This window comes from Clinocottus analis, unplaced genomic scaffold (genome assembly GCF_023055335.1).
Source record: "Clinocottus analis isolate CAN_PGR_092001 unplaced genomic scaffold, fCliAna1.0.p SCAF_36, whole genome shotgun sequence".
NCBI classification, from domain to species: domain Eukaryota; kingdom Metazoa; phylum Chordata; class Actinopteri; order Perciformes; family Cottidae; genus Clinocottus; species Clinocottus analis.
In genome coordinates, this window is record NW_027176109.1 from 1,203,814 (window position 1) to 1,228,171 (window position 24,358).

The window sequence follows — 24,358 nt, forward strand, 5'->3', positions numbered from 1 at the left end:
AACCTTTTACGAGGAAGACGCCTGCCAGCTGCAGGACATGCGCAGAGAGCTGGAGAGGGCCAACAAGAACTGCAGGATCCTCCAGTACCGGCTGAAGAAGGCCGAGAGGAAAAGGCTCCGCTTTGCAGAGAGCGGCGAGGTGGACGGAGAGCTGCTCAGGAGCCTGGAGCAAGACCTCAAGGTGAGTCTGGACTGGACCAGCGGCGCTCTGACCAGGATGAACAGTCCGTGACGCCGCCGTCTGGTCCGTCTGGTCCGTCTGGTCCCGCTCTCAGGTGGCGAAGGACGTGTCCGTGCGCTTGCACCACGAGCTGGAGAGCGTGGAGGAGAAGAGGACCAAGACGGAGGACGAGAACGAGAAGCTGAGGCAGCGGCTGATCCAGGTGGAGGTCACCAAGCAGGTGCTGCACAACGAACTGGAGAAAAGCAAAGAGGTGAGGAGGCGACGTGGTGTGAAATGTGTGTTTAGCTTCTGTGTCTGCCTGCTGATAAAAGCTGCAAGCTGTGGCCTGAACGCTCAGGGTGAGGATGACCGTGTGCAGAAGAAGTGTGTTCCAGATCTATGTCATATTTAGATGAGTGAGATATTACAAACGTGGTACTCTGAATAACACGAGCTTCTTCTTCTGGGTCTTCTTGTACTTCCAGCCTTTAAAGTCACACTTGCACTGTGATGTGAATTTGAATGTTTGAGCGGTCCTCGAGGCTTTAAACATGTTTTCCTCCGCTGAGCCTTCAGAAAGCAGAGAGCTGCTGCTGTAACACTCTGTTCCCTGCAGCTCTCACTGAAGAGGAAAGGGAAGTAAGGATGCACAGAAGGCCGAGAGGAGACGCCGCAGACCCCCGTCGAGGTGAGTCAGCGTTCATTACGTTTTTAATAGAATTTTCAAAACAAAACTATAGTCCTCATTTGAAGTGAAAGAAGCAGGAGGAGAAGCGTTAGGACGTGAAGCCATGAAACTATGAAACCAAAGAGAAGTTACAAGAGACACAGAAAGCTAACTGCTGCGTCTTCTACACTGTAAAAAAGAACCCTTCAAATTTAGATGGAAGATTTTCATTCAAATAAAACCATAAATGAACAGACATTTTCTTAAAGGTTTTGCAGTGAAACAGTTATTTTACAGATGTTTGCTGTATTATTACCGTCAAACACCTTCAATAAAGTGATATCGCTTCCAGTTTTGCAGAGAAATACTGTTATTTTATGTTTTTACATGAATTTTTACGATCAAACACCTTCAATAAAGGACCTACATGAATTTGTAGGTAATTTAAGAAAGCAGTAAAAATACTGTAAAACTAATTTGTTATTGTTAGTATAATACTGTAATTTTACAGAATTTTGAATATAGTAAAACTGTTTTTAAAATACTGTAAAAAAAAGTAATTTTCCATAAAGATGGGATTATTTTTACAGTGTACCTCTCTTCTCTCTCCGCAGGAGGAAAACGATGACCTGAAGTGCCAGCTGGCCTTCATCAAGGAGGAGGCCATCTTGATGAGGAAGAAGATGGCGAAGATCGACAAGGAGAAGGACCGGCTGGACCAGGAGCTGCACAAGTACCCGCTCCTTCTACGGCGACGTGGACAGCCCGCTGCCCAAAGGAGAGGCCGGCGGGCCGCCCCACCACCGCGAGTCCGAGCTGAAGCTCCGCCTCCGCCTGGTGGAGGAGGAGGCCAACATCCTGGGGAGGAAGATCGTGGAGCTGGAGGTGGAGAACCGCGGGCTGAAGGCCGAACTGGACGACGTGAGGGAGGACAGGTGCTCCGCTTTCTGTTCAGTCCTGTTTTCATTATTGAGACAGAAGGACTGCACTGTAAAAAATAAAATCAACATTTTTACCGTGAAATTACTTTTTTTTTTTACTATTATACACATTTCTGTGAAATCGCAGTATTACACTAATAATAACAAAATGTGAATCTGCACGCTAAACGTTCCTCCGTGCGTCTTGCATCAGCCTGGCGGCGGCGGGCGTGGACAGCGCCGGCGCCGGAGGCCAGCAGTGCCGAGAGCAGGGCGAGGCGCTGCTGGAGCTGAGGCAGCAGCTGCAGCTGGTGGAGGACGAGGCGAGCTGCTGCGCAGGAACCTGGCAGACGTGGAAGAAGAGAACAAAAAGGTAGATGGAACATATAACATCTCATAGCGGCTGCAGAGATTACATGGAAGCCCTCTTCTTCAGTTTCTCTGCTGTTTGTTCACTTCCATTTGAAACCTTGTCTTAAATCTTCATATCAAAATGTCAACAGACTGAAATGAACTCTTGAGGCCTTTTGGGGACTCTTTTATATTCAAGGTACAAATCAAGAAAAAACACGTAGTATGAATCCAAAAATAAATGCATCTTAGGTATCAAATTAAACATGAAAATCGGGGCTACAATAATGAATAAAAACCCACATGTACAACCCTCTGAACACAACTGGAACAATAAATACTACTTTATGCTTATACATGTTTTATGATATGACTCGGCAATTTAATGCTGTTTTGATGTCAGCAATGAAAGATGTAAAGTTTCCAGTTCTGTGCTCTCACTGGTGTCTTTGTGCCTGTCTGTTATCAGAGACGTTCAAATGTGTGAAGTGATCCTCCGTTTCGTCTCGCAGGTGACGAATGAGCTCAATAAGCTGAAGTACAAGGCTGGATCCCATGAGGCTGGGTCCAGACACGGAGGTGAGTTTGTCTTTCATGAAGCCGGCAGACGCTGTCGTAGCGACATCTATTCTCTTTCAGCTCTGTGTCCGACGACACACTTTGAGTCTCGCTTGTTCCACTTTTCACCGTCGCCTGGTTTTCCCCTCAGGAGGAGGAGGCGACCCCGCAAGATGGAGGCCGTGCAGGAGGAGCTGAAAGCCGCCCGGCTGCAGATAAACGAACTGAGCGGCAAAGTCATGCAGCTGCAGTACGAGAACCGGGTGCTGCTGTCCAACATGCAGCGCTACGACCTGGCCGTCCCACCTGGGCGTGCGCGCCAGCCCGCGGGACAGCGACGCGGAGAGCGACGGCGGGCGGGACGACGACCCAGCCCCCCTCCACCTCGACCTCGGCGCCGTCCCCTCGCCTCTTCCCCCCGCACCGCAAGCGCGAGGGCCCCGTCGGCGGCGAGAGCGACCCAGACGAGGTGAGGAACATCCGCTGCCTCACGCCGACGCGTTCGCTTTACTCGCCCGCGGCGGACAGCCGCTTTTTACCCAGGAGCCTGAAGGACCGGCAGCAGATGATCGACATCGCCGTCGAGGCGGAGCGGCTGGGTCGCACCATCGACCGCTCATCGCCGACACCGGCGCCGTCATCACCGAGGCGCGGGTGTACGTCGCCAACGGGGAGCTGTACGCCAGCTGGATGAGGATGAGGAAGGTGGCAGGTATTCTGGGCCTCTCAGTGTCTTCGTCCACTCCCCCAACCCCCCAATCCCTCGTCCCTCTCGTCTCATCCTCGTCCCTCTCGTCCCTCTCGTCCCTCTCGTCTTATCCTCGTCCCTCTCGTCCCTCTCGTCCCTCTCGTCTTATCCTCGTCCCTCTCGTCTCATCCTCGTCCCTCTCGTCTCATCCTCGTCCCTCTCGTCTCATCCTCGTCTCTCTCATCCTCGTCCCTCTCGTCCCTCTCGTGCCTCTCGTCTCATCCTCGTCCCTCTTGTCTCATCCTCGTCGCCCTCGTCCCTCTCGTCCCTCTCGTCCCTCTCGTCCCTCTCGTCCCTCTCGTGCCTCTCGTCTCATCCTCGTCCCTCTCGTCCCTCTCGTCCCTCTCGTCCCTCTCGTGCCTCTTGTCTCATCCTCGTCCCTCTCGTCCCTCTCGTCCCTCTCGTCTCATCCTCGTCCCTCTCGTCCCTCTCGTCCCTCTCGTCCCTCTTGTCTCATCCTCGTCGCCCTCGTCCCTCTCGTCCCTCTCGTCCCTCTCGTCCCTCTCGTCGCCCTCGTCCCTCTCGTCCCTCTCGTCCCTCTCGTCCCTCTTGTCTCATCCTCGTCCCTCTCGTCCCTCTCGTCCCTCTCGTCCCTCTTGTCTCATCCTCGTCCCTCTCGTCCCTCTCGTCCCTCTCGTCCCTCTTGTCTCATCCTCGTCCCTCTCGTCCCTCTCGTCCCTCTTGTCTCATCCTCGTCCCTCTCGTCTCATCCTCGTCCCTCTCGTCCCTCTCGTCCCTCTTGTCTCATCCTCGTCCCTCTCGTCTCATCCTCGTCCCTCTCGTCCCTCTCGTCCCTCTCGTCCCTCTCGTCGCCCTCGTCCCTCTCGTCCCTCTCGTCCCTCTTGTCTCATCCTCGTCCCTCTCGTCCCTCTCGTCCCTCTCGTCCCTCTCGTCCCTCTCGTCGCCCTCGTCCCTCTCGTCCCTCTCGTCCCTCTCGTCGCCCTCGTCCCTCTCGTCCCTCTCGTCCCTCTTGTCTCATCCTCGTCCCTCTCGTCCCTCTCGTCCCATCCTCGCCGCCCTTACGTGCACTTCATCGCATGAAAAACACGCTTCTTGTGCTCCCCAGAATCCGAGAGCATGAGCTGCTGTACCGGATCCACGCCCAGATGAAGGCCTTCAGGAAGGAGCTGCAGGGCTTCATAGACCGGCTGGACGTCCCGAAGCAGGAGAACGAGCAGGAGGAGGAGCCGCTGTCTGTAAGACCACGCAGACGCATTCAAGTAAACCCTTTTCATGGCTGTGATGTCTCACTGACGGCCTCCATCTTTCTCCTCCTCCCTCCTTCCACCTTTTCATTGAACATCAAGATGTTCCAGCCCATCATTCTGCTGATCCTCATCCTCGTTCTCTTTTCCTCACTCTCTTACGCCACCATTTTTAAATTGGTATTTCTTTTCACCCTGTTCTTCGTCCTGTGAAGCACAACCCACGGATATCGTATCGTGTACATATTCATTATTATTTTATTTATTTTACTCATTCATTCATTTCAATTCTGTTATTTTTGATCACGTCACAAAAGGCCACTCGAGGTACAGGACATTATCATTTCCCCAAACTCAAGCCGCTCATCTATACTCGGACGCTTTCTACATTTACCGGAGACCCGACAGCTCGGAGCAACGCTGCACCGCCAGGTGAGTGAGGCTGAAACGCTGCGACGGAGAAATGAGCTTTTTATGACAAGAATCTGAGTTACTCACAGTCTTCACCTGAGTGGGCGTGTGCCAGCTCTGCTTGATTGACAGCTGTCTCATTTCTCCTCTTAGTTGACGCCATTTTCACTGTTCCACACGTGAGAGTGAAGACGTTAAGAATGAATTCATCTCACAGTTCTGTAAAGTTATCAGACACAATAACTATGAACATCTGTGTTAAACAAGATTATAAATGTTATGTTTTCAACAAGCTGCACTTCTATTCACATGATGCAGCAATAATCTGGTTTATGAGTAAATACTGAGGTTTGTGTTACGACCACACACACACACACACACACACACACACACACACACACACACACACACACACACACACACACACACACACACACTCACTCACTTCAGGACTCTGTCCTTCTAAACTGCTGAGTCATGATCAAATGTCACCACGTCCTCTAAATGTCAGAGGAATAAATTATGAATTATGAATAAAACACTTTTGGGTCACCTGAAAAGAGAGAGAGAGAGAGAGAGAGAGAGAGAGAGAGAGAGAGAGAGAGAGAGAGAGAGAGAGAGAGAGAGAGAGGTGTGCTCTCTCTCTCTCTCTCTCTCTCTCTCTCTCTCTCTCTCTCTCTCTCTCTCGTTGCTCTCGTGACGTTTTTTTCTGGAGGACATTTAAAGCAGCATTATTCTCTCCATGGTGGAGGAAGAGGAGGCTCTTCCTCCACACATCACGTGCTTCTTCTTCACGTGGCTTCACGTTACACTTTAACAATAACACAACAGATATAATATAATACACAACACAGACGGGCTGCTGCGGAGACTCTGTCATCTCTTTCATCAACACGAGGAGGATCTCCTCTGCTGCTCCTCTGATCTTCACCCCCTCGAGCTAAAAGAAGTCTTCACGAGGAAAGGAAAGGAAAGGAAAGGAAAGGAAAGGAAAGGAAAGGAAAGGAAATAAACGTAAAGGAAAGGAAAGGAACGGGAGGCGAACTATCTGTTCTAAGGTAATTACGTCACATAACTGTTCCGCAGGAGGAAGTCTCGCTTGTTTCGTGACGCTGCTTGTTGTGGTTTTACCAACACGTCTGTGACGAGCTGAGCGTTGTTGCCATGGATACAGCGCAAGGTAACGGGCAGTCTGGTGATCCGCGCGCGTCGTGCCGCGCGTCGTGCCGCGCGTCGTGCCGCGCGTCGTGCCGCGCGTCGTGCCGCGCGTCGTGCCGCGCGTCGTGCCGCGCGTCGTGCCGCGCGCTGCTTCCAGCGGGTAAAAATACTCTCACGCAGCGCGCGCGCGGTATTTTTAGGGGAACTTCTCCGCACTGGTTGAACTGACTGGTCGCCAGCGCGGTGACTGACTGCGAGGGGAGACGCGACACAGCGCGACCCGAGATGTGAACACGTGGAGGCGGGGGGGGGGGGGGCAGTGGGGCGTGGAGGAGAGGGGGGGCGGGGGATGGGGGCGCAGTGGGCGCAGGGGTCCAGCGGGACGTCCGCGAGATGATCACTAGAAGCAGGACGCCGTGGGGGCAGCAGGCGGCTGGACCTCGTCTCTGTGAGGACATGGGAACGTGGACCACCGCGCACGGTCCCGTCGCCTGCACGAGCACGAGCACAGCGGGGACTCACGGGGGATTTGGATAACTTTACGCACGCGGCCGGTCACCAACCGAACAACAAAGCACCAACAAAACCAGAACAGACCGGTTGCAATGTGTGCTGAGCTGCAGCAGAGAGCATCTCAACTCGCAGCAGAAATGAACACGTTTGTGTTTTAGAAGTAGTTTTTTGTTGTTTTAAATGTGGAGCGCGTTCATGAACGGCTCGGGGACGCACGGCGGGGGCGGAGCCGGCGGCGGCTACGTCCCGTCGCAGGGATGGGAGTTCGTGCCGTGCTCCGGGATGGACCGCGCGGACAGAGGCAGGGGGAAGAGCCGCAGCCCGGCGAGGAGGATCTCCTCCCCGCCCACCGTCTTCAGTCACATCTACGACTCGCAGCGGGACGGAGGAGACGCTGCAGCTCAGCTCGAGGTCCTCAGGGGACCAATGTGGCCGGGTCTCGAACCCCAGCAGCAGCAGCAGCAGCAGCAACACACGAGGCTCAAAAAGAAATTTGAGGATTTGAAAAAGCGACACGTTCAGGATAAGGAAGAATGGATGCGGGAGAAGGAGTCACTGCTGAGAGAAGTCGCTGACATACAAGTGATTACATGTTTAACACCCTTTTGAACGCTGTACATACACTTCTGTGTGTGTTTCTGTGGCTCGTTGACAGTGTGACCTGCTGTGATGCACCATGAGGTGACTTGGATCGCTGCACTCTGTGTTTCCATGCAGGGAGGCGAGAACAGGAGGATTCTGCTGGAGCTGAAGAGCGTTTTGGAGGAAGTGCAGGTGGAGGTGAAGAGGGAGGAGGAGAAGAGGAGCGAGCTGCAGCTGCAGTACACCAGAGACCGATGCGCCTGGGAGCTGGAGAAGGCCGAGCTCAAATGCAGGATCGCACAGGTAAAGTGGACGAGGATGGTGGGATTCAAACGCATCTGCAAACAAGACTCTGTGTGTGTGTGTGTGTGTGTGTGTGTGTGTGTGTGTGTGTGTTTGAGTAATGTACGCTTTACTTAATACACAACTGTGCAAGTCTGTGTGCAAATGCAAATGTTGTCCAACAGTGATAGCGTCCTGCACATAAAGCATGCTTTATTGAGATTATGATCTTATTTCTTCAGCATGGGGCTGAAATGATGCTTTAGAAAAGCTGCAGCAGACCACCGCTGACACAGGAATGCTGCACAGTAAAATGCTTTTCCCAGTACCGCTGGGTTTAAGTGCCAGGATGGCGTTCCTCCTTCCCGGTTGCCGCTCAGCTCTCCTCGTTGTCCCGCTGGCTCGATGCCGGGATGCAGGGAGCCGCTTGACAGAGAGCCGTATAAAAACAGACTTTTACTGGTCTGTTTTGCTTTTGGTGAAGCCCATTGTAGCACACACACACACACACACACACACACACACACACACACACACACACACACACACACACATACTGATGTTTATTTAAGGAATCTATATCTGTCGCTTATGGGAGTTCTGACTCTGAAGATTCATTGATTGTTTTGTTTCTGCAATATTTTGGCAAAAAGTGTGTGAGAAACATGTGTGCACACACACACACACACACACACACACACACACACACACACACAGACACGCAGACATTTCTATATGCATGCTCAAACAGACCTCGGCAGCGTCTTGGAGCTCAGCCATGCTGGGCGGAGTCAGCTGCTTTGTCCTGATGCCTCGTCCTGCAACAGTTTATCTTGTTTTAGCGTCTCAGCTAATCTCTGGTAGCTCATCAGGTTCGTGATGCATCCGTATCAAACACCAACACACGCTTCTCTGAAGCGCGACACAGTTGCACACTTGTTCTATTCTTGATTTCTAGCGACACACCTTGTCTGGACAGCTGTGTATTGTTTGTTTCCTCTTTTGGGCACATCCAGCACCCAGCGCACACGGCTCAGGCCGGATATTCACCCTGCACATTTCTCAGCACGCCACTGATTTATGAATGCTGCTGGCAGCGAGGAGACGTCTCACTCCTCCTCCTCCTCCTCCTCCTCCTCCTCCTTCATCCTCCTCTTCCTCCTCCTCCTCCTCCTGCCTGTGGAATGTGACATTGTGCGAGGTTGTGTGCTATTCATAGCGGGTCACTGTGGTGACACAGTTACCTTCATATCCCCTTTTCCACTCTGACAGGCAGGCTGTCCACGGGCATATCAGGAGTGTGTGTGTGCGTGTGTGTGTGTCTGTGTGTGTTGTACTGATGTTGTCTCTGTGTGTGAGTGTGTGTGTGTGTGTGTGTTTGTACTTTTCCTCCAGACTTTCCGTTTAAAAAGACGCTTTCAGCTCTTTTGGCTCCGCCTCCTTTTTATTTATGCACGTTCACTACTTGTTGACATGTTAGACGTCTGAACCGAGCAGCTGATGGGCAGCACCCGTCACAGAGCACCCGTCAGAGAGCACCCGTCACAGAGCACCCGTCACAGAGCACCCGTCACAGAGCACCCGTCACAGAGCACCCGTCACAGAGCACCCGTCAGAGAGCACCCGTCACAGAGCACCCGTCAGAGAGCACCCGTCAGAGAGCACCCGTCAGAGAGCACCCGTCACAGAGCACCCGTCACAGAGCACCCGTCACAGAGCACCCGTCACAGAGCACCCGTCAGAGAGCACCCGTCACAGAGCACCCGTCACAGAGCACCCGTCACAGAGCACCCGTCACAGAGCACCCGTCTGTACCCGAGCAGCAGAGCGCTGCAGACGGGCCGGCGTGTGTTTTTCCTTCTCCTCCATAGTTTCATGACTCGAGGCCTCAGAGCAGGAATAGCAGCGAGACCTCGGCCGTCTGTGACTGAAGACTTTAAATAACACACTCTGGCATGCTCGTATGCATTCTCTCCCTCTCTCTGACACACACACACACACACACACACACACACACACACACACACACACACACACACACACACACACACACACACAGGCGTTGTCTCGGCTCTTTCCAGTCCCAAAGCCAACGTTTTCTACCAGCAGCACAAAGTGCACACATTGACCACAGAGCCCATGACCACATGGAGAGAAACACCCTTTATTTATAAAGACTCTACTAGAGGAAGCCTCTGTAGTCAGATTATGTCCTTGTGTCATCTTATTGGTCGAGCACATTTCAGATTAGCTCTGCTAACTCCGTTAGCGTATCTGGGCGTCCGTCACATCTCAATCTCTGATGTTGTTCAATCTGTTTTTCAAGCTTTTGACAGTGAGATCTTGTGGCTTGGACGCAGTGACCTTCACGAGGGGAAAAGCCTCGAGTGTTTCACTTGAAAAGAGGCTTTCAGTCAACAACAGAAACGCACAACTCATCCAAACACAACTGTGATCTGTGTCACATGTTGAGAGGAATCAGGTTGAGAGATCCTCTTTGTGTGAGTCTGTGTGGTTTGAGGCCGCGAGCATCCTCTGGATGTTCAGCTGCATCCTGTGAGGACGAACCGGAGACACAAAGGGACTGGAACCCAGAGCCTTCTGTGTGGGTCCTTACAGGATATCTCCATCTTTCAACCCTCCTCGTAACCCACTCACACTGCGTTCCCTCTCGTGTCTCCACCTTCTCTTCCGGCCTCTCCTTCATTCTTTTAATTCCACTTCGGACTATTTATTTCACTCCGGCTCTCGCTCCACTCCTCATCTGGCTCTCATCCCTCTTTTTTTCTTTCTTCTCCAAATTCAATCCGTTTGATTGTTTTCTCCACTGTCTCTCCCACTCTTTCCCTTTGCCCTTCCTCCTCCTCCTCCTCCTCCTCCTCCTCCTCCTCCTCCTGCTCTTCCCCGTCTCTGTCTATCTCCAGTTGGAGGCTAGAGAGTGCGCTGGCTTCCTCGGTGGAGGCGGAGGGGTCCATTCAGCGGCGGCGGGTTCTGGTTCTGGCTCGGCGGCGGCGCTCCGCGGCGCTCCGCGACAGAACGGCGAGACGTCGACGCTCCGCCGGGAGCGGGAGGAGCAGCGGCGGCTGCTGGCCGACACGCACTCCACCGCCATGGACCTGCGCTGCCGGCTGGAGATCAACGAGCGCGGCTGGATGAGAGAGAAAGCTGAGCTGCTGCAGAGGTTCGACCTGGAGAGGAAGGAGTGGGAGAGCCAGCTGGAGGACATGCAGAGGAAGATAGAGACGGTGAGGAGCTGGAGTCCGTCGCTTTGGTTTCATTCTTTGGTTTTGAGGTACAGTCGACTTCAGAGGGAGAAGTCTTGAACAACGATGTCTCCAGACCTCTTTTCACTGTTTGAGTCGTCGTAGGAACCCAAAATTAATTCCAATACTTGTGTTTATTGTATGTTTTTGTTCAGCAAAGTCTCGGGAAAAAATGTTTATGTTAAAAAAAAGAATCACTTTTAAAGATATTTTGATGGTAACTATGAACATCCAGCATGATATGAGCCAGATTCCCCAAAAAGCCTCCTGGAGCGTCAATAAGACCTTTATGGAAAGATTAGGACCTAAAGAACCAGAACCTGAACAACAATCACAATAAAACAAAGTCTTGTCTGTTAGGAAGGAGCTTCAGTCAAGAAACTGTCGTTCGGTTTGAAAATGGAAAAACTATGTATTTTATGCCAAAAGATTGTCTGAATGGGGCATGCTGGGACTTAAAATGGGAGCGGGAGGATTTTCACACGGTTTCCAAAAGGTTAAAAGTGTGCGATGCCACATATCCAACAAACTTGTGAGATTTGGCTCCAGTTTGGTTCTGTGCACGATCTTTGGCTTCGGATGCTGTGAGCAGTTCAACGCTTCCCTCCTACATCCTGTCCACCAGCAACGCTGTCAAAACAATACCCCCCCCCCCCATCGGGGCAGCTGCAGGGTCTGAGCAGAGGAAGGAATGGAGGAGGAGGAGGAGGAGGAGGAGAAAGAGGAGAAGGAGAAAGAGGAGAAGGAGGAGGAGGAGGAGGAGGAGGAGGAGGAGGAGGAGGAGGAGGAGGAGGAGGAGGAGGAGGAGGAGGAGGAGGGCTCTGCTCTCTGATATCTGTGTGTAATTAGTCAGACGCTGATTGAACAAAGAACGTATCTGGATTCTCGGCGACGTGGAAGTAAATCATCTCCGTCTCTTGGATGTTTTTCTCTTCACCTTGAGCCTCAGGAACGTCTTATACACATTTTCCACGTATTAAAGCAGACTTTTCTTTTAATGAGCAGAGGAAAAGGTTGAACTTGGACGCGTAGAAGTGGAAGAGATCGGGCAGAGAAAGTCATTTCCAGGCACGTGATTGGCCCAAAGACGAGGGACAAGAGTCAAAGAGCGAGTCGAGTGTCAGGAGTCCAGAACTCGGCCTCCAGCAGCAGATCAGAGTTTGAATGAGATGCTGGAACAGCTGGCAGTGGAACAACATGTGGCTCTCATTTGCCCGTCCGAGACCAGAAAATGAGAGAGAGGAACAGCGGAGTGATGGGAAGAGAGCCCAGCGGCATGAAACAGAAACTATTTTTGGGATCTGCGCTGGAGGAGGTTAGAGGTTCTCCAACTTTATGGGAAAGAAGTGTTTGAATGGTTGTTTTTAAATCTATAACCGTCATAAGATTCATCTGCATGTAGTTTGAGGACTGTGTGCAGACGCAGTGTCGTTCTGTTCCTATCGTTGTGTACTCAATGCACTCACTCGCTGTACCTTTTTAGATCCAACACTAATACAAACGTTCTTTTATATTATATTTGGTGCATTTGATTGGATGTTTTATTGTTGATGCTCAATATGTGTGAAATGAAATGTTGAAATTCATCTTAAAAGTTTTAAACAAAAGTTTAATGTTCCTTTCCACCATGAGACATATTCCTGTGTATTGTTTGAGTTGTGTTTACAGCTTGTCGATGAGGATATTATATTAATGTATCTCTGATTGTTGTGTTTCATTTGATACCTAACATGTTTATTTATATGAACTTCCTCTATTCTTTCTATTTCTAGCTGTACTGTGATGTGAGAACCAATCGGGAAGTGAAGGGCGGCGGGAGGCCGGACGACGGCGGCGATGGCGTGCACGGGCTCGGCGTGCACGGGCTCGGCGTGCACGGGCTCGGCGTGCACGGGCTCGGCGTGCGCTCTGCCAGCGCCGGCTCCAGCCTGCTCAGCGACAGCGAGCCGGATGCGTCGTTCAGTGGAGCGCCGCAGAAAAACGTCTCAAACGGTCATGAAAACAACGTCCGTGTTCGTCCTGAAGAGAAGCCGCTGTGGGCGGAGCCAAACCACGGCGACAAGAAGAAGAACACGACCGCGCTCAACGCCGTGAGTCAACTGCTTCTCTTTCGGTCCCCAAAGTCTAGTGAAAGTCCTGCAAATAAGTTATATTCATGTGTTATATTCATGTGTTCATGACGGAAATTATGGAAATTTGCAAAACAGAAGTCATGGAAAGTTGTTTAAAATTCTGTAAATTTGGTTTAATGTCTTGTAAATTTGGTTTAAAGTCATGAACATTTGGGTTAAAGTCATGAACATTTAGTTTAAAGTCATGAACATTTGGTTTAAAGTCATGAACATTTGGTTTAAAGTCATGAACATTTGGTTTAAAGTCATGAACATTTGGGTTAAAGTCATGAACGTTTGGTTTAAAGTCATGAACATTTGGTTTAAAGTCATGAACTTTTGGTTTAAAGTCATGAACGTTTGGTTTAAAGTCATGAACGTTTGGTTTAAAGTCATGAACATTTGGTTAAAGTCATGAACATTTGGTTTAAAGTCATGAACATTGGGTTTAAAGTCATGAACATTGGGTTTAAAGTCATGAACATTTGGTTTCATGTAAATCCATTGGCAGATCACATAAACCCTCTAATCCTCTTTCCTCAGTGTTCAAGTCTCACTTTCATACTTTTTGTCCCGTTGTCTCTCGTCTTTGTGCTTCAGGCTCTGAAGGAGATCGCTCGTGTCAGTGAGGAGCTCTGCAGCTACCAGGACGAGATCAGAAAGAAGAGTGCGGATAAGAGGTAAACAAACCCGCCTTTTACTCCGTTAACTTCCTGACCAGAACGACCGTACTTCCTGTTCCCGCTACGCCTCGATGCCGTCACCATCTCCAGTTTCATTCTCTCCAGGAACCGATCTGAGTCCCTGTGCTTGTCCGAGGGCAGCGAGCCGGCGTCGGGCCGCGATGGAACCCGGTTGCAGGTGGACGAAGAAGAAGCTCCCTGCGACCTCGGCCAGATTTACGACGAGCTCCGGGCCTTGGAGAGAGAGAACTGGATCGCCTCGTTGACAAAGAGCACTTGGAGGGCGGACTTCGCCGAAGCGGAAAGCCACGGAGACGCAAAGACGAGCCCCGGGTCGCTCTGGGACATCGACGCCGCGGACGGTCCGCCCGTCCCGCCCCGCTCCTCCTCCTGGACCCTGAGCTCCCCTACAGACACAGAACTTCACATCCCAGAATCCCCCGTGATGATGGCGAGGGCGTGCCACAGCCCCTGCGCTCACATCGACAAAAAATGCAGCAGCAGCCCGTCGATCGTCCGGAAGTTTGAGGCGATGCTGCAGGAGAACGAAGGGAAGGTTTTGATCGACGGCGTCGTGGCGTCGCGCCTCGCGCCGCCCGCTAGCTCTGACAGCGTCAGCAAGGGCTGCTGCCACGCTCGCTGGTCCTGCGACGCCAGCAAGTTCACAAACAAGCTGTCGGCGTACGGGACGGTCCAGAAAAGCTTCTCCGAGGTGAACATCTTGACTGCTGCCAAAGGCTCGCGCTCAGACTACTGCCCGAGAAACCCCGAGCTGCAGATACCTCAGCTGGTCACAGAGTTACCTCTCGACCTGCTCTTGTCTTCTCTTGAAACGCCGCCCGCCGGCTGCGACCTGCAGGGCTCCAGGAGGAACATCACGCTGGAACAAAAGACGGCCGAGTTCAACAGGACCTTGTTCCAGGCCGAGATGGGCCGCGGCGTGGAGCAAAGCGACGGCTGCGCGGCGACGGACGCCGACTCTCCGGGTTCCCAACCGGCCTTCTCTCCAACCGGTGCGCCGCTTGAGATCATACAACCCGGGGAGGCGACGTTTCAGCCGCTCTGCGCTGACGTCGCGTCGCCTCTTTCCACCTCAAATTCCAGGATTCCGCCGCCCGAGGTCCAATCGGGGCAAACGGGAAGCGGCGCCGAAGGTCAAGAGGTCGGAATGAAGCGAGGAATCCCTCCTGAGCTTCCATCTGAGCAGCCGCAGACAATGACAGCAATGACCTCTCAGAGTCCTGCGCGGCACTGCGAGGTCGAGCACAGAGGTCAGACGGCGAGCGGGCCTCCGTCAAGGAAGGCGCAGCCCCGAGCGGCCGCAGAGGTTCTGTTCTCTGAGCCCGTCTTGCCGGGTTGGAGCGCGGGCGGTTCCGACTTCTTCGAGAACGAGAATCCCCGCGGGGCGAAGCCTCAGCCGGCCAGAGCCGGCGTCTCCGTCCAGCAGCAGCCGTCCGTCGAGAACAAACACGGGCAGAAGACGCCGCCGGCGCACCAGACGCAGCCGCGGCTCGCCCCGGTTCTCCCTCCTTCCCAGCCAGACTCGTCCTCCAGAACCGGGCCTCGAGCGATGAGCGAGCACCCCTGGAAGGCCCTCACCCTGGCGGCGTACCCGCGGCCCGAGGGATCCAGATCCAACTACGGGGCGGTGGAGAGGATTCTGAGGAATTACGAGAGCGCCGCGCGGGCCCAGCAGAACCAGAGCCGACCCAACGGGACAGACTGTCGTCCCGACACCGGCGCCGGGCCGGCGGCGGAGGAGGACGCGCCGGAACCGGACGCGCCGGGCATCGACCCTATGAGACACGCACAGACTGCAACACACACACAGCTCAGCGGCGCCGTGGCGGAGCTGCACCTGACGGAGGAGGAGGTCAGTCTGACACGTCTGCACACGCACACGCATGTAAAGCGCCCGCCGGGCCACGCAGCAGTAGAGGAGGAGGAGGGGGCTCAGTCCCTGTACGGATGTTCACATTTAGAGAGCCTTAATATGTAAACGCAATTTATATTTTTTTAGGTCAGAATGTATTTTCAACCCGAGTGAACTCAACACATTTGGTTCTGTTTCGTTTCCATTGTGAAACGCAGCGATTGCCTTTGACTGAGGACGGCTCCGGTGGGAATGTTGTTTATTTCTGGTATGTGCTGAGAGACAGAAGCAGGCCAAGAGCCTCCATTATAATCTGGGCATCTGGGCCAGTCTATTGCGTAAAAAAGGCTCCTGACAAAAGGAACTGGCGGCGTGTAAAGAAAAGTACTTGGCAGGATATTTATCACCCTGAACAACATCCTTCATCTTCCATGGGGCCTCGTGGTGGAAGTGTTTTTCTGGCCTTTGTGTCGTAATTAAAGAATTATCTGCAAGAAGCCGCTGACTCTTTGACTCCATGCCTCTTTGACTCTATGACTCTATGACTCTATGACTCCATGCCTCTTTGACTCTATGACTCTATGACTCTATGACTCCATGACTCTATGACTCTATGACTCTATGACTCCATGCGTCTTTGACTCTATGACTCTATGACTCCATGCCTCTTTGACTCTATGACTCTATGACTCCATGCCTCTTTGACTCTATGACTCTATGACTCTGTGACTCCATGCCTCTTTGACTCTATGACTCTATGACTCTATGACTCTATGACTCCATGACTCTTTGACTCCATGACGCCGAGCCTCTTTGACTCCATGCCCTTTCAGAGCCGAAGCGATTACGCCACTTGACTATGAAGGTAGATTTGTGTCTTTTTTATCCGAGCACATTTCTTGTCTGTAAGTAAATTATCTCTAAATCTTTGCTCTCAATTCCAAAAATTGTTAAAAAAAAAAAATAAAAAAAAAACGCTCTCAAAAGAAAACGCTCTTAAAAAAAAAACGTTTGAAAAAAAAAACGTTTGAAAAAAAAAAAAATTGGAAAAAAAAACGCTTTGGAAAAAAAAGCTTGAAAAAAGAAAAGCTTGAAAAAAAAACGCTTGAAAAAAAAGGTTATAAAAAAAAAGCTTGAAAATAAAACGATCGAAAAAAACGCTCTGACATAAACGCTTTAAAAAGAAAAAACGCTAAAAAAAAAAGTTTAGAAAAAAACACTTGAAAAAAAAACGCAGAATAAAAAGGTTAGAAAAAAACGCTTAAAAAAAAAAAAATTAAAAAAAAGCTCGGAAAATAAAGGTTAGAAAAAAAATGCTTGAAAAAAAAAAACCTAAAAAAAAACGCTCAAAACAAAAACGCTCAAAAAAAAATTGAAATTTTTTTTTTAAAAAAAACTCCAAAAAAAGGTTAGAAATTATTTTTTTAACGCTTTAAAAAAAAAACGCTCGAAAAAAACGCAAAAAAAAAGATTTGAAAAAAAAAACGCTTGAAAAAAAAACCTTGAAAATAAAACGCTCGAAAAAAAACGTTCTGACATAAACTCTTTAAAAAGAAAAAATGCTCAAAAAAAAAGTTTAGAAAAAAAAACACTTGAAAAAACAACGCTAAAAAAAAAAGATTAAAAAAAAAAACGCTTGAAAAAAAAAACGCTCAAAAAAAAAAAACACTCTGTAAAAAGAAACACTTGGAAAAAAATACAAAAAAAAGCTTAGAAAAAAACGCTTAAAAAAAAACCCCTCAAAAAAAAAACCTAAAAAAAAAAGCTCGGAAAATAAAGGTTAGAAAAAAAATGCTTGAAAAAAAAAAAAACCTAAAAAAAAACGCTCAAAACAAAAACGCTCAAAAAAAAAGCTCCAAAAAAAAGCTCCAAAAAAAAGGTTAGAATTTTTTTTTTAACGCTTTAAAAAAAAAAACTCTGAAATAAACGCTTAAAAAAATGCTCAAAAAAAAAAGCTCGAAAAAAAAGTTCGAAAAAAAACCGCTACGACAGAAACACTTTTAAAAGAAAAAACGCTTGAAAAAAAAACGCTTGAAAAAAAAACGCTTGAAAAAAAAACGCTCGAAAAAGAAACACTCGAAAAAAAAAAACGCTCTGAAAAAAACGCTTAAAAAAAAAAACGCTCTGGGAAAAAAAAAAGCTTAAAAAAAAAAAGCTTTAAAAAAAAACGCTTCAAAAAAAAAGATTTAAAATAAAAAAGCTTGAAAAAAAAAACGCTCGAAAAAAAACACTAAAAAAAAAAAAACAGAAAAAAAAGGTTTGAAAAAAAATGCTTAAAAAAATAAATCCTAAAAAAAAAAACCTAAAAAAAAAAAACCTCGGAAAATAAAGGTTAAAAAAAAAAACCTAAAAAAAAAATAAACCTAAAAAAAAAAATTAAATTAAAAAAACCCCACTCAAAACAAAAACGCTGAAAAAAAAGCTTGAAAAAAAAATCAAAAAAAGCTCCCAAAAAAAGTGAGAATTTTTTTTTTTTTTTTTGACGCTTTAAAAAAAAACACTCTGAAATAAACGCTTTTAAAAGAAAAAACGCTCGAAAAAAAACACAAAAAAAAAACGCAGAAGAAAAAGGTTTGAAAAAAATGCTTAAAAAAATAAATCCTAAAAAAAAACCCCTAAAAAAAACAACCTCGGAAAATAAAGGTTAAAAAAAACAACCAAAAAAAAAAAAAAAACCTAAAAAAATAAATAAAATAAAAAAAACCCTGCTCAAAACAAAAACGCTGAAAAAAAAGCGTGAAAAAAAAATCCCAAAAAAGCTCCAAAAAAAAGTGAGAATTTTTTTTTTCTTTTTTAACGCTTTAAAAAAAAACGCTCTGAAATAAACGCTTTTAAAAGAAAAAACGCTTGAAAAAAACGCTTAAAAAAAAAAACACTCCAAAAAGAAACGCTCGAAAAAAAAAAAACGCTGTGGGAAAAAAAACACTTGTAAAAAGAAACACAATCGACAAAAAAAGTGACCAAAAAAAATGTGACCAAAAAAAAGTATGACAAAATAAAAATTGGACAAAAAAAAGTATGATAAAAAAAAAATCTACTGTAAAAGTGGGGTTACTAGCCGCTCCTACCTTCGGCGGGTGTCCCCGCTGTAGCATGCTAGCGCTGCTGCTAGCTCCCCTCGGTAGCAAGCTACTGGTGCTGCTAGCTCCCCTCGGTAGCAAGCTAGTGCTGCTGCTAGCTCCCCTCGGTAGCCAGCTAGTGCTGCTGCTAGCTCCCCTCTGTAGCAAGCTAGTGCTGCTGCTAGCTCCTCTCTGTAGCAAGCTAGTGCTGCTGCTAGCTCCCCTCTGTAGCAAGCTAGTGCTGCTGCTAGCTCCCCTCTGTAGCAAGCTAGCGCTGCTGCTAGCTCCTCTCTGTAGCAAGCTAGTGCTGCTGCTAGCTCCCCTCTGTAGCAAGCTAGTACTGCTGCTAGCTCCCCGCTGTAGCCAGCTAGCGCTGCTGCTAGCTCCCTGGGGATGGTGTGAATCCAGCCAGCGGCAGCAGGAACTGGAGTACGGTGCTTTTCCACTGGACTAGAAGCAAAAGGAATCCTCTGCTGTGAGCTTGTCCACGTGAGCGTGTTCCTGTTTGAAATATGCCTGTTGTTCCCCTCAGGGCCGAGAAGACTTCTGGTGGAACACGTGACAAAATGTAAAGTATCTTGCGTGTGTGGGTGTTAAATGTTGAAGAGGACGGTGTGATAATCCTAAATGGTAATTCATTTGTTTCTCCGCAGAAGACCGGCGTGACCTCGGCCTCCTCTTCCTCCTCCTCCTTCTCCTCCTCCTCGGCGCAGAAGAACTTCTCCAGGCCGGCCCGACCCGCCCGCCGCCGCCTCCCCTCCCGATGGGCCGGCCGCTCCCCGACTTCCTCCTCCGTTTCCTCCTCCTCTCCCTCGGCCAGCTCGTCCTTCGCCCTCCATAAACACGGTTCCTCCTTTTCCTACTCGCACGCCTTCCACATAGAGACGGTCATCATTTGACCTTCAGCTCGCCGTGTGAAGCCAACCAGTGACAACCTCTGGACAGCAGACGCTCCTTTTGTTCCTTACGCTCGTACATATCACACGCCGACGCCTCGGACTGCTTCTCCACGCCGACAGAAGTGCTTTTAACTGTGAGTTCACCAACTGGCCCTTTAGAATGTATGTGGCATCAGAGGAGCGTCATTCTGCAGCAGGAGAAGCTGCACAGCCTCAGAGGACGCTGAAAAAGACCTCGTTCATTCACGCCAACCAATCCCAAGACGTCTCCCTCGCTGTGTATTCTGAAGCTCTGCAGACTTCCACGGCGTCTGTTGCGATACTGTATGTACACCACGTGGTCATCGGCCAGCGATCCTACATCTTCCAGACAAAAGGAAATCCAGAATGGTGTATTTTAATATGTACTGTACTTTGCGTGCGACATGCTTTGTGTGTCTTTTTGCACACACACGTCATGTCGCACCACGGCATGCAGAACACAGCAGCGTTGTTCTGCCTGTGCTCCTCGCCTGGGACTCAAACACTTTGCTTTACATTTTTCATTACAGTGACGCAGAAATGTGAGTTTCTTTCCTCTTTTCTTTTTTATAACTTTGTACCAAAGGCTGGTTTCTTTTTATGCATTTTCTGGATCTGAAAATGAAATTCATTGTTTTGTAAGGGCATTTGTTTTTGCTGTCATCGCTGACGTTTTCAAATCAAAAGCTGGATGTGGACACAGAAAAAAACAGATCAAAAGGCCTTTTTTTCTACTTTTTACTAGTTACATATCAGGATCACTCAGCTGAGTGACGTCAGTCGTACGATGGAAGTGATCGCTCTGTGGTTCTTTTTGTGTAATAAACATAAGGACTCACATATTTCTCCTCTCCTTTCACATCACAAACCAAAGCACCGTACCTGCATTATACTGTGTGTGTGTGTTGTCATGCTGTGCAGTGTTACACTTAAATAAAATACCCTAAACATGATTTATTATCAGCTTAAACCTGTTTGTGAAGCGAGACCTTTAAACATAAATCACTACTTAAGAAGTCGAGTAACCCTTGAGACAAACGAGGTCTAAACTTTGTGTATTTATGATTTTCTCCAATAATCTTCAATAATTGACAAACTAGGAGCGGTGGCGCCTCTCCTCCGGTCCGGCGCGCTTCAATAACACAACAGGAGCAAAAACATCAAACATTACCGTCATAGTTTACAAGTCAGAAGACGATGTGACTTCATGTCGTGTTACAAGCGCTTCAAGATAGCATTTTGAAGTTAGCATTTAAGCTAGCAATTTAGTTAGCAGTCTGGCTCCTCCCACCTCGTTGGCGGTCGTCTCCTGTGACTCGTGTGATCTCTGCGATGGCGGCCGGAGGGAACCGCCTCTCGCTGTGATTGCTCAAGGGCTGCGTGCTCGGCCTGCTCGACCTTCCTCTTTTATACACGTGAGCCATCTTGTTTGCGTCAGAGGGGTGTATTTGTGTTTGTGTCACCGACATGAAAACCCCTGTATTACTCCAGAACACACACACACACACACACACACACACACACACACACACACACACACACACACACACACACACTTCACCCTGCAGCCACGGACACCTGACCCTCTCACCCTGAAACCCGGCACCCCGGCGGCTGACTGAAACAACAGGTGCGGCCATGTTGTGGTGCCAGACTTCTTCCCTCTGGCGCTGATGTAAAAATACATCCTGTCGCCCTCTTCCTCCTCTTCCTCCTCTTCCTGGTGTGCATGTCCCTCTTCCTCCTCTTCCTCCTCTTCCTGGTGTGCATGTCCCTCTTCCTCCTCTTCCTGGTGTGCATGTCCCTCTTCCTCCTCTTCCTGATGTGCATGCCCCTCTTCCTCCTCTTCCTCGGCCGGAGGTTCCAGATGCTGAAACCGTGACGTGAGCGGGACGAAGAGTTTTGACTTTTAATGTGGCTTCAAAATACTACTGGAAAGAATTCTGTTTTGTATCACACAGAACGCAGAACACAGAACGCAGAACACAGAACGCAGAACGCAGAACGACGTTCTCACCAGTAAGCCGTTGATGCTCTGATACGTCTCCATGGTTTTAATGGTGGAGTCCAAAGCGTCCATTCTGTTCTCTTCATGCTCTTCAAAGCTTTATTTAAAAGAGTGGAGACACAATGTTCACTCACTGTGTGTACTGCGTGTACTGCGTGTACTGTTTGTGCGTTGTGCGTTGTGCGTCCTCTCATGAGCGCTTGTGTCCTGCTGTGTGTTGACTTGTTGACGTTGCAGCGCTCAGCGTACACAGCTTGTGTGTGAGCAGCGTGTCCAAACATGACTAAGTTCTATTTGGGCCGTGGGACATATTCTTACAGTATTTCCCTCCAGCGTTAGAGGTCATGTCGATTACTCAGAAAGGTTTTGAGTTGTTAACAAATAGAAACATTCCTTTATTACAGAATTAGACCCATTTATTTGCCGGGTATGTTACACATGAGACACACAACAATCAACACATTACAATCAACATTACATTCACAATAGAACCATACATCATATTATGGGATGTTTTCAAAGCTCTTTCTTTGTTTTTAAATGTGCAATTTACAGTAAAACGTCACATTTTGTGGCTCCTCGGTTGTGCGTTGTGACGTTACGACATCTCTGTTGCTGTGGTCCGAGACAGTCTGAGGCTCCTGCCAACCTGCCAAAACACTCACTGGCACTTATCTGTGTGTGTGTGTGTGTGTGTGTGTGTGTGTGTGTGTGTGTGTGTGTGTGTGTGTGTGTGTGTGTGTGTGTGTGTGTGTGTGTTCTAGTCGTGGTAAGTTGTATAGAGCCGTGCTGACTGCAGCACATTCCCTGACTTCCTGTGGAGACACAGACGGCTGCTTATCGATCAGTACTGATGCATCACTTTAGAGGCCACACACAGTACACACACAGTACACACACAGTACACACAACAGGAAGACACACACATAATCTCTCCCCCCCCCCACAGGCTGCGGTTGCATCACTGATATCCGGACAGGAAGCAGAGGATGGAAGAAGACGTCGTGATGTTTGGGAATGAACATTTATAACAGAATATAAACAGTCTGGACAGGAAGCCAGTCCACACACACACACACACACACACACACACACACACACACACACACACACACACACACACACACACACACACACACACACACACACACACACACACACACACACACACACACACACACACACACACACACTCAGCCATGTCTCAGGTGCTCTTCAGAGATATTTACAGGCTGACGGAGCTCAACGAGTCTGGGACGCCGGTGGGATGATTCCCTCCGACCTTTCTGAATTCCTTCCCCACTTTTAAATAGAACAGAGAGGTTGTTTTGAGTCTACGCAGTAAACCGTATCCGTCTATCCTGTCACAAATATGTATAAGAGTCAACTACAATGCTGCCACTGTATCGAGTGGCAGCATTGTATCTGACGCGTATGTCTGTCTCATTAATAATCTCATGTGAATACAGAACAAGACACAATCACTTTTGCTATGCACACACAGTCACACACAGTCACACACACAGTCACACACACAGTCACACACAGTCACACACACAGTCACACACACAGTCACACACACAGTACACACACAGTCACACACACAGTACACACACAGTCACACACACAGTCACACACACAGTCACACACACAGTACACACACACAGTCACACACACAGTCACACACACAGTACACACACAGTCACACACACAGTCACACACACAGTCACACACACAGTACACACACACAGTACACACACAGTACACACACAGTCACACACACAGTCACACACAGTACACACACAGTCACACACAGTACACACACACAGTCACACACAGTACACACACACACAGTACACACACAGTACACACACACAGTACACACACAGTACACACACACAGTCACACACACAGTCACACACACAGTACACACACACAGTCACACACAGTACACACACACAGTCACACACAGTCACACACACACAGTACACACACAGTCACACACACACAGTCACACACAGTACACACACACAGTCACACACAGTCACACACACACAGTACACACACAGTACACACACACAGTCACACACAGTACACACACAGTACACACACAGTCACACACACAGTCACACACAGTACACACACAGTCACACACAGTACACACACACAGTCACACACACAGCACACACACACACAGTCACACACAGTACACACACAGTACACACACACAGTCACACACACAGTCACACACAGTACACACACACAGTCACACACAGTCACACACACACAGTACACACACAGTCACACACACACAGTCACACACAGTACACACACAGTACACACACACAGTCACACACACAGTCACACACACAGTCACACACAGTACACACACAGTACACACACACAGTCACACACACAGTACACACACAGTCACACACACAGTACACACACACACAGTCACACACACAGTCACACACACAGCACACACACAGTCACACACACAGTCACACACACAGTACACACACACACAGTCACACACACAGTACACACACACACAGTCACACACACAGTACACACACACAGTACACACACACAGTCACACACACAGTACACACACAGTCACACACACAGTCACACACACAGTACATACACAGTCACACACACAGTATACACACAGTACACATACAGTATACACACAGTATACACACAGTACACATACAGTATACACACAGTACACATACAGTATACACACAGTACACATTATACACACAGAAAAGTACATCCTGCCAGCATTTAATCACTGTAATACTTGTCTCTGGGTCCTCAGTGTTTGTTTTCACATATTTATGTTCCAGGCTGTGAAGTAGTGGCAGAGGATGTGAG

General features: G+C 48.8%; 2 protein-coding genes and 1 long non-coding RNA gene across 7 annotated transcripts in view; 2 read left to right on the forward strand and 1 right to left on the reverse strand.

The window, feature by feature from the left end:
- The window catches only part of LOC137799556 (microtubule cross-linking factor 3), a 7,562-nt gene extending 2,559 nt beyond the window's left edge, over positions 1-5,003 (forward strand). Inside the window, 16 exon segments of the mRNA XM_068596359.1 lie at positions 2-181; positions 276-434; positions 780-851; positions 1,445-1,567; positions 1,569-1,765; positions 1,965-2,071; positions 2,074-2,123; positions 2,614-2,680; positions 2,811-2,822; positions 2,825-2,958; positions 2,960-3,010; positions 3,012-3,273; positions 3,276-3,338; positions 3,341-3,371; positions 4,474-4,603; positions 4,715-5,003. Coding sequence (XP_068452460.1) covers positions 2-181; positions 276-434; positions 780-851; positions 1,445-1,567; positions 1,569-1,765; positions 1,965-2,071; positions 2,074-2,123; positions 2,614-2,680; positions 2,811-2,822; positions 2,825-2,958; positions 2,960-3,010; positions 3,012-3,273; positions 3,276-3,338; positions 3,341-3,371; positions 4,474-4,603; positions 4,715-4,825 — 1,749 coding nt within the window. The 3' untranslated portion in view covers positions 4,826-5,003.
- The window catches only part of LOC137799558 (uncharacterized), a 7,675-nt gene extending 1,497 nt beyond the window's left edge, over positions 1-6,178 (reverse strand). The window contains exons 1-3 of one of the 2 annotated variants that reach the window (XR_011079428.1): positions 6,100-6,178; positions 5,120-5,242; positions 1,426-2,093 (exon numbers count right to left, since the gene is read on the reverse strand). This is a non-coding gene — a long non-coding RNA (uncharacterized lncRNA). Of the gene's footprint in view, positions 1-1,425; positions 2,094-5,110; positions 5,243-6,099 lie in introns of both variants that reach the window. The other variant, XR_011079427.1, reaches the window with a different exon arrangement.
- A 404-nt stretch (positions 6,179-6,582) lies between these two features.
- mtcl3a (MTCL family member 3a) lies at positions 6,583-20,305 on the forward strand. Of its 4 annotated transcripts, none has more exons than XM_068596356.1 (8): positions 6,583-7,276; positions 7,412-7,579; positions 10,483-10,803; positions 12,594-12,659; positions 12,690-12,911; positions 13,533-13,612; positions 13,721-15,488; positions 19,201-20,305. In XM_068596356.1, exons 1-8 carry the CDS (start codon positions 6,875-6,877, stop codon positions 19,444-19,446), a joined length of 3,273 nt encoding a protein of 1,090 aa, XP_068452457.1. In that variant the 5' UTR covers positions 6,583-6,874; the 3' UTR covers positions 19,447-20,305. The 4 variants fall into 4 exon arrangements, with proteins under 4 accessions (XP_068452457.1, XP_068452459.1, XP_068452456.1 ...); XM_068596358.1 differs by adding an exon at positions 19,080-19,115 and having other exon boundaries at positions 12,594-12,911; positions 19,201-19,321; XM_068596355.1 differs by having other exon boundaries at positions 12,594-12,911.
- The last annotated feature ends 4,053 nt before the right edge of the window (positions 20,306-24,358 follow it).

Bases quoted from the DNA above. Each gene is read 5' to 3' on its own strand.
- mtcl3a (XM_068596355.1), top strand. From the start codon at position 6,875: ATGTGGAGCGCGTTCATGAACGGCTCGGGGACGCACGGCGGGGGCGGA. The intron at 7,580-10,482 runs GTAAAGTGGACG...GTCTATCTCCAG, and splicing joins TCAAATGCAGGATCGCACAG to TTGGAGGCTAGAGAGTGCGC. The intron at 10,804-12,593 runs GTGAGGAGCTGG...TTCTATTTCTAG, and splicing joins TGCAGAGGAAGATAGAGACG to CTGTACTGTGATGTGAGAAC.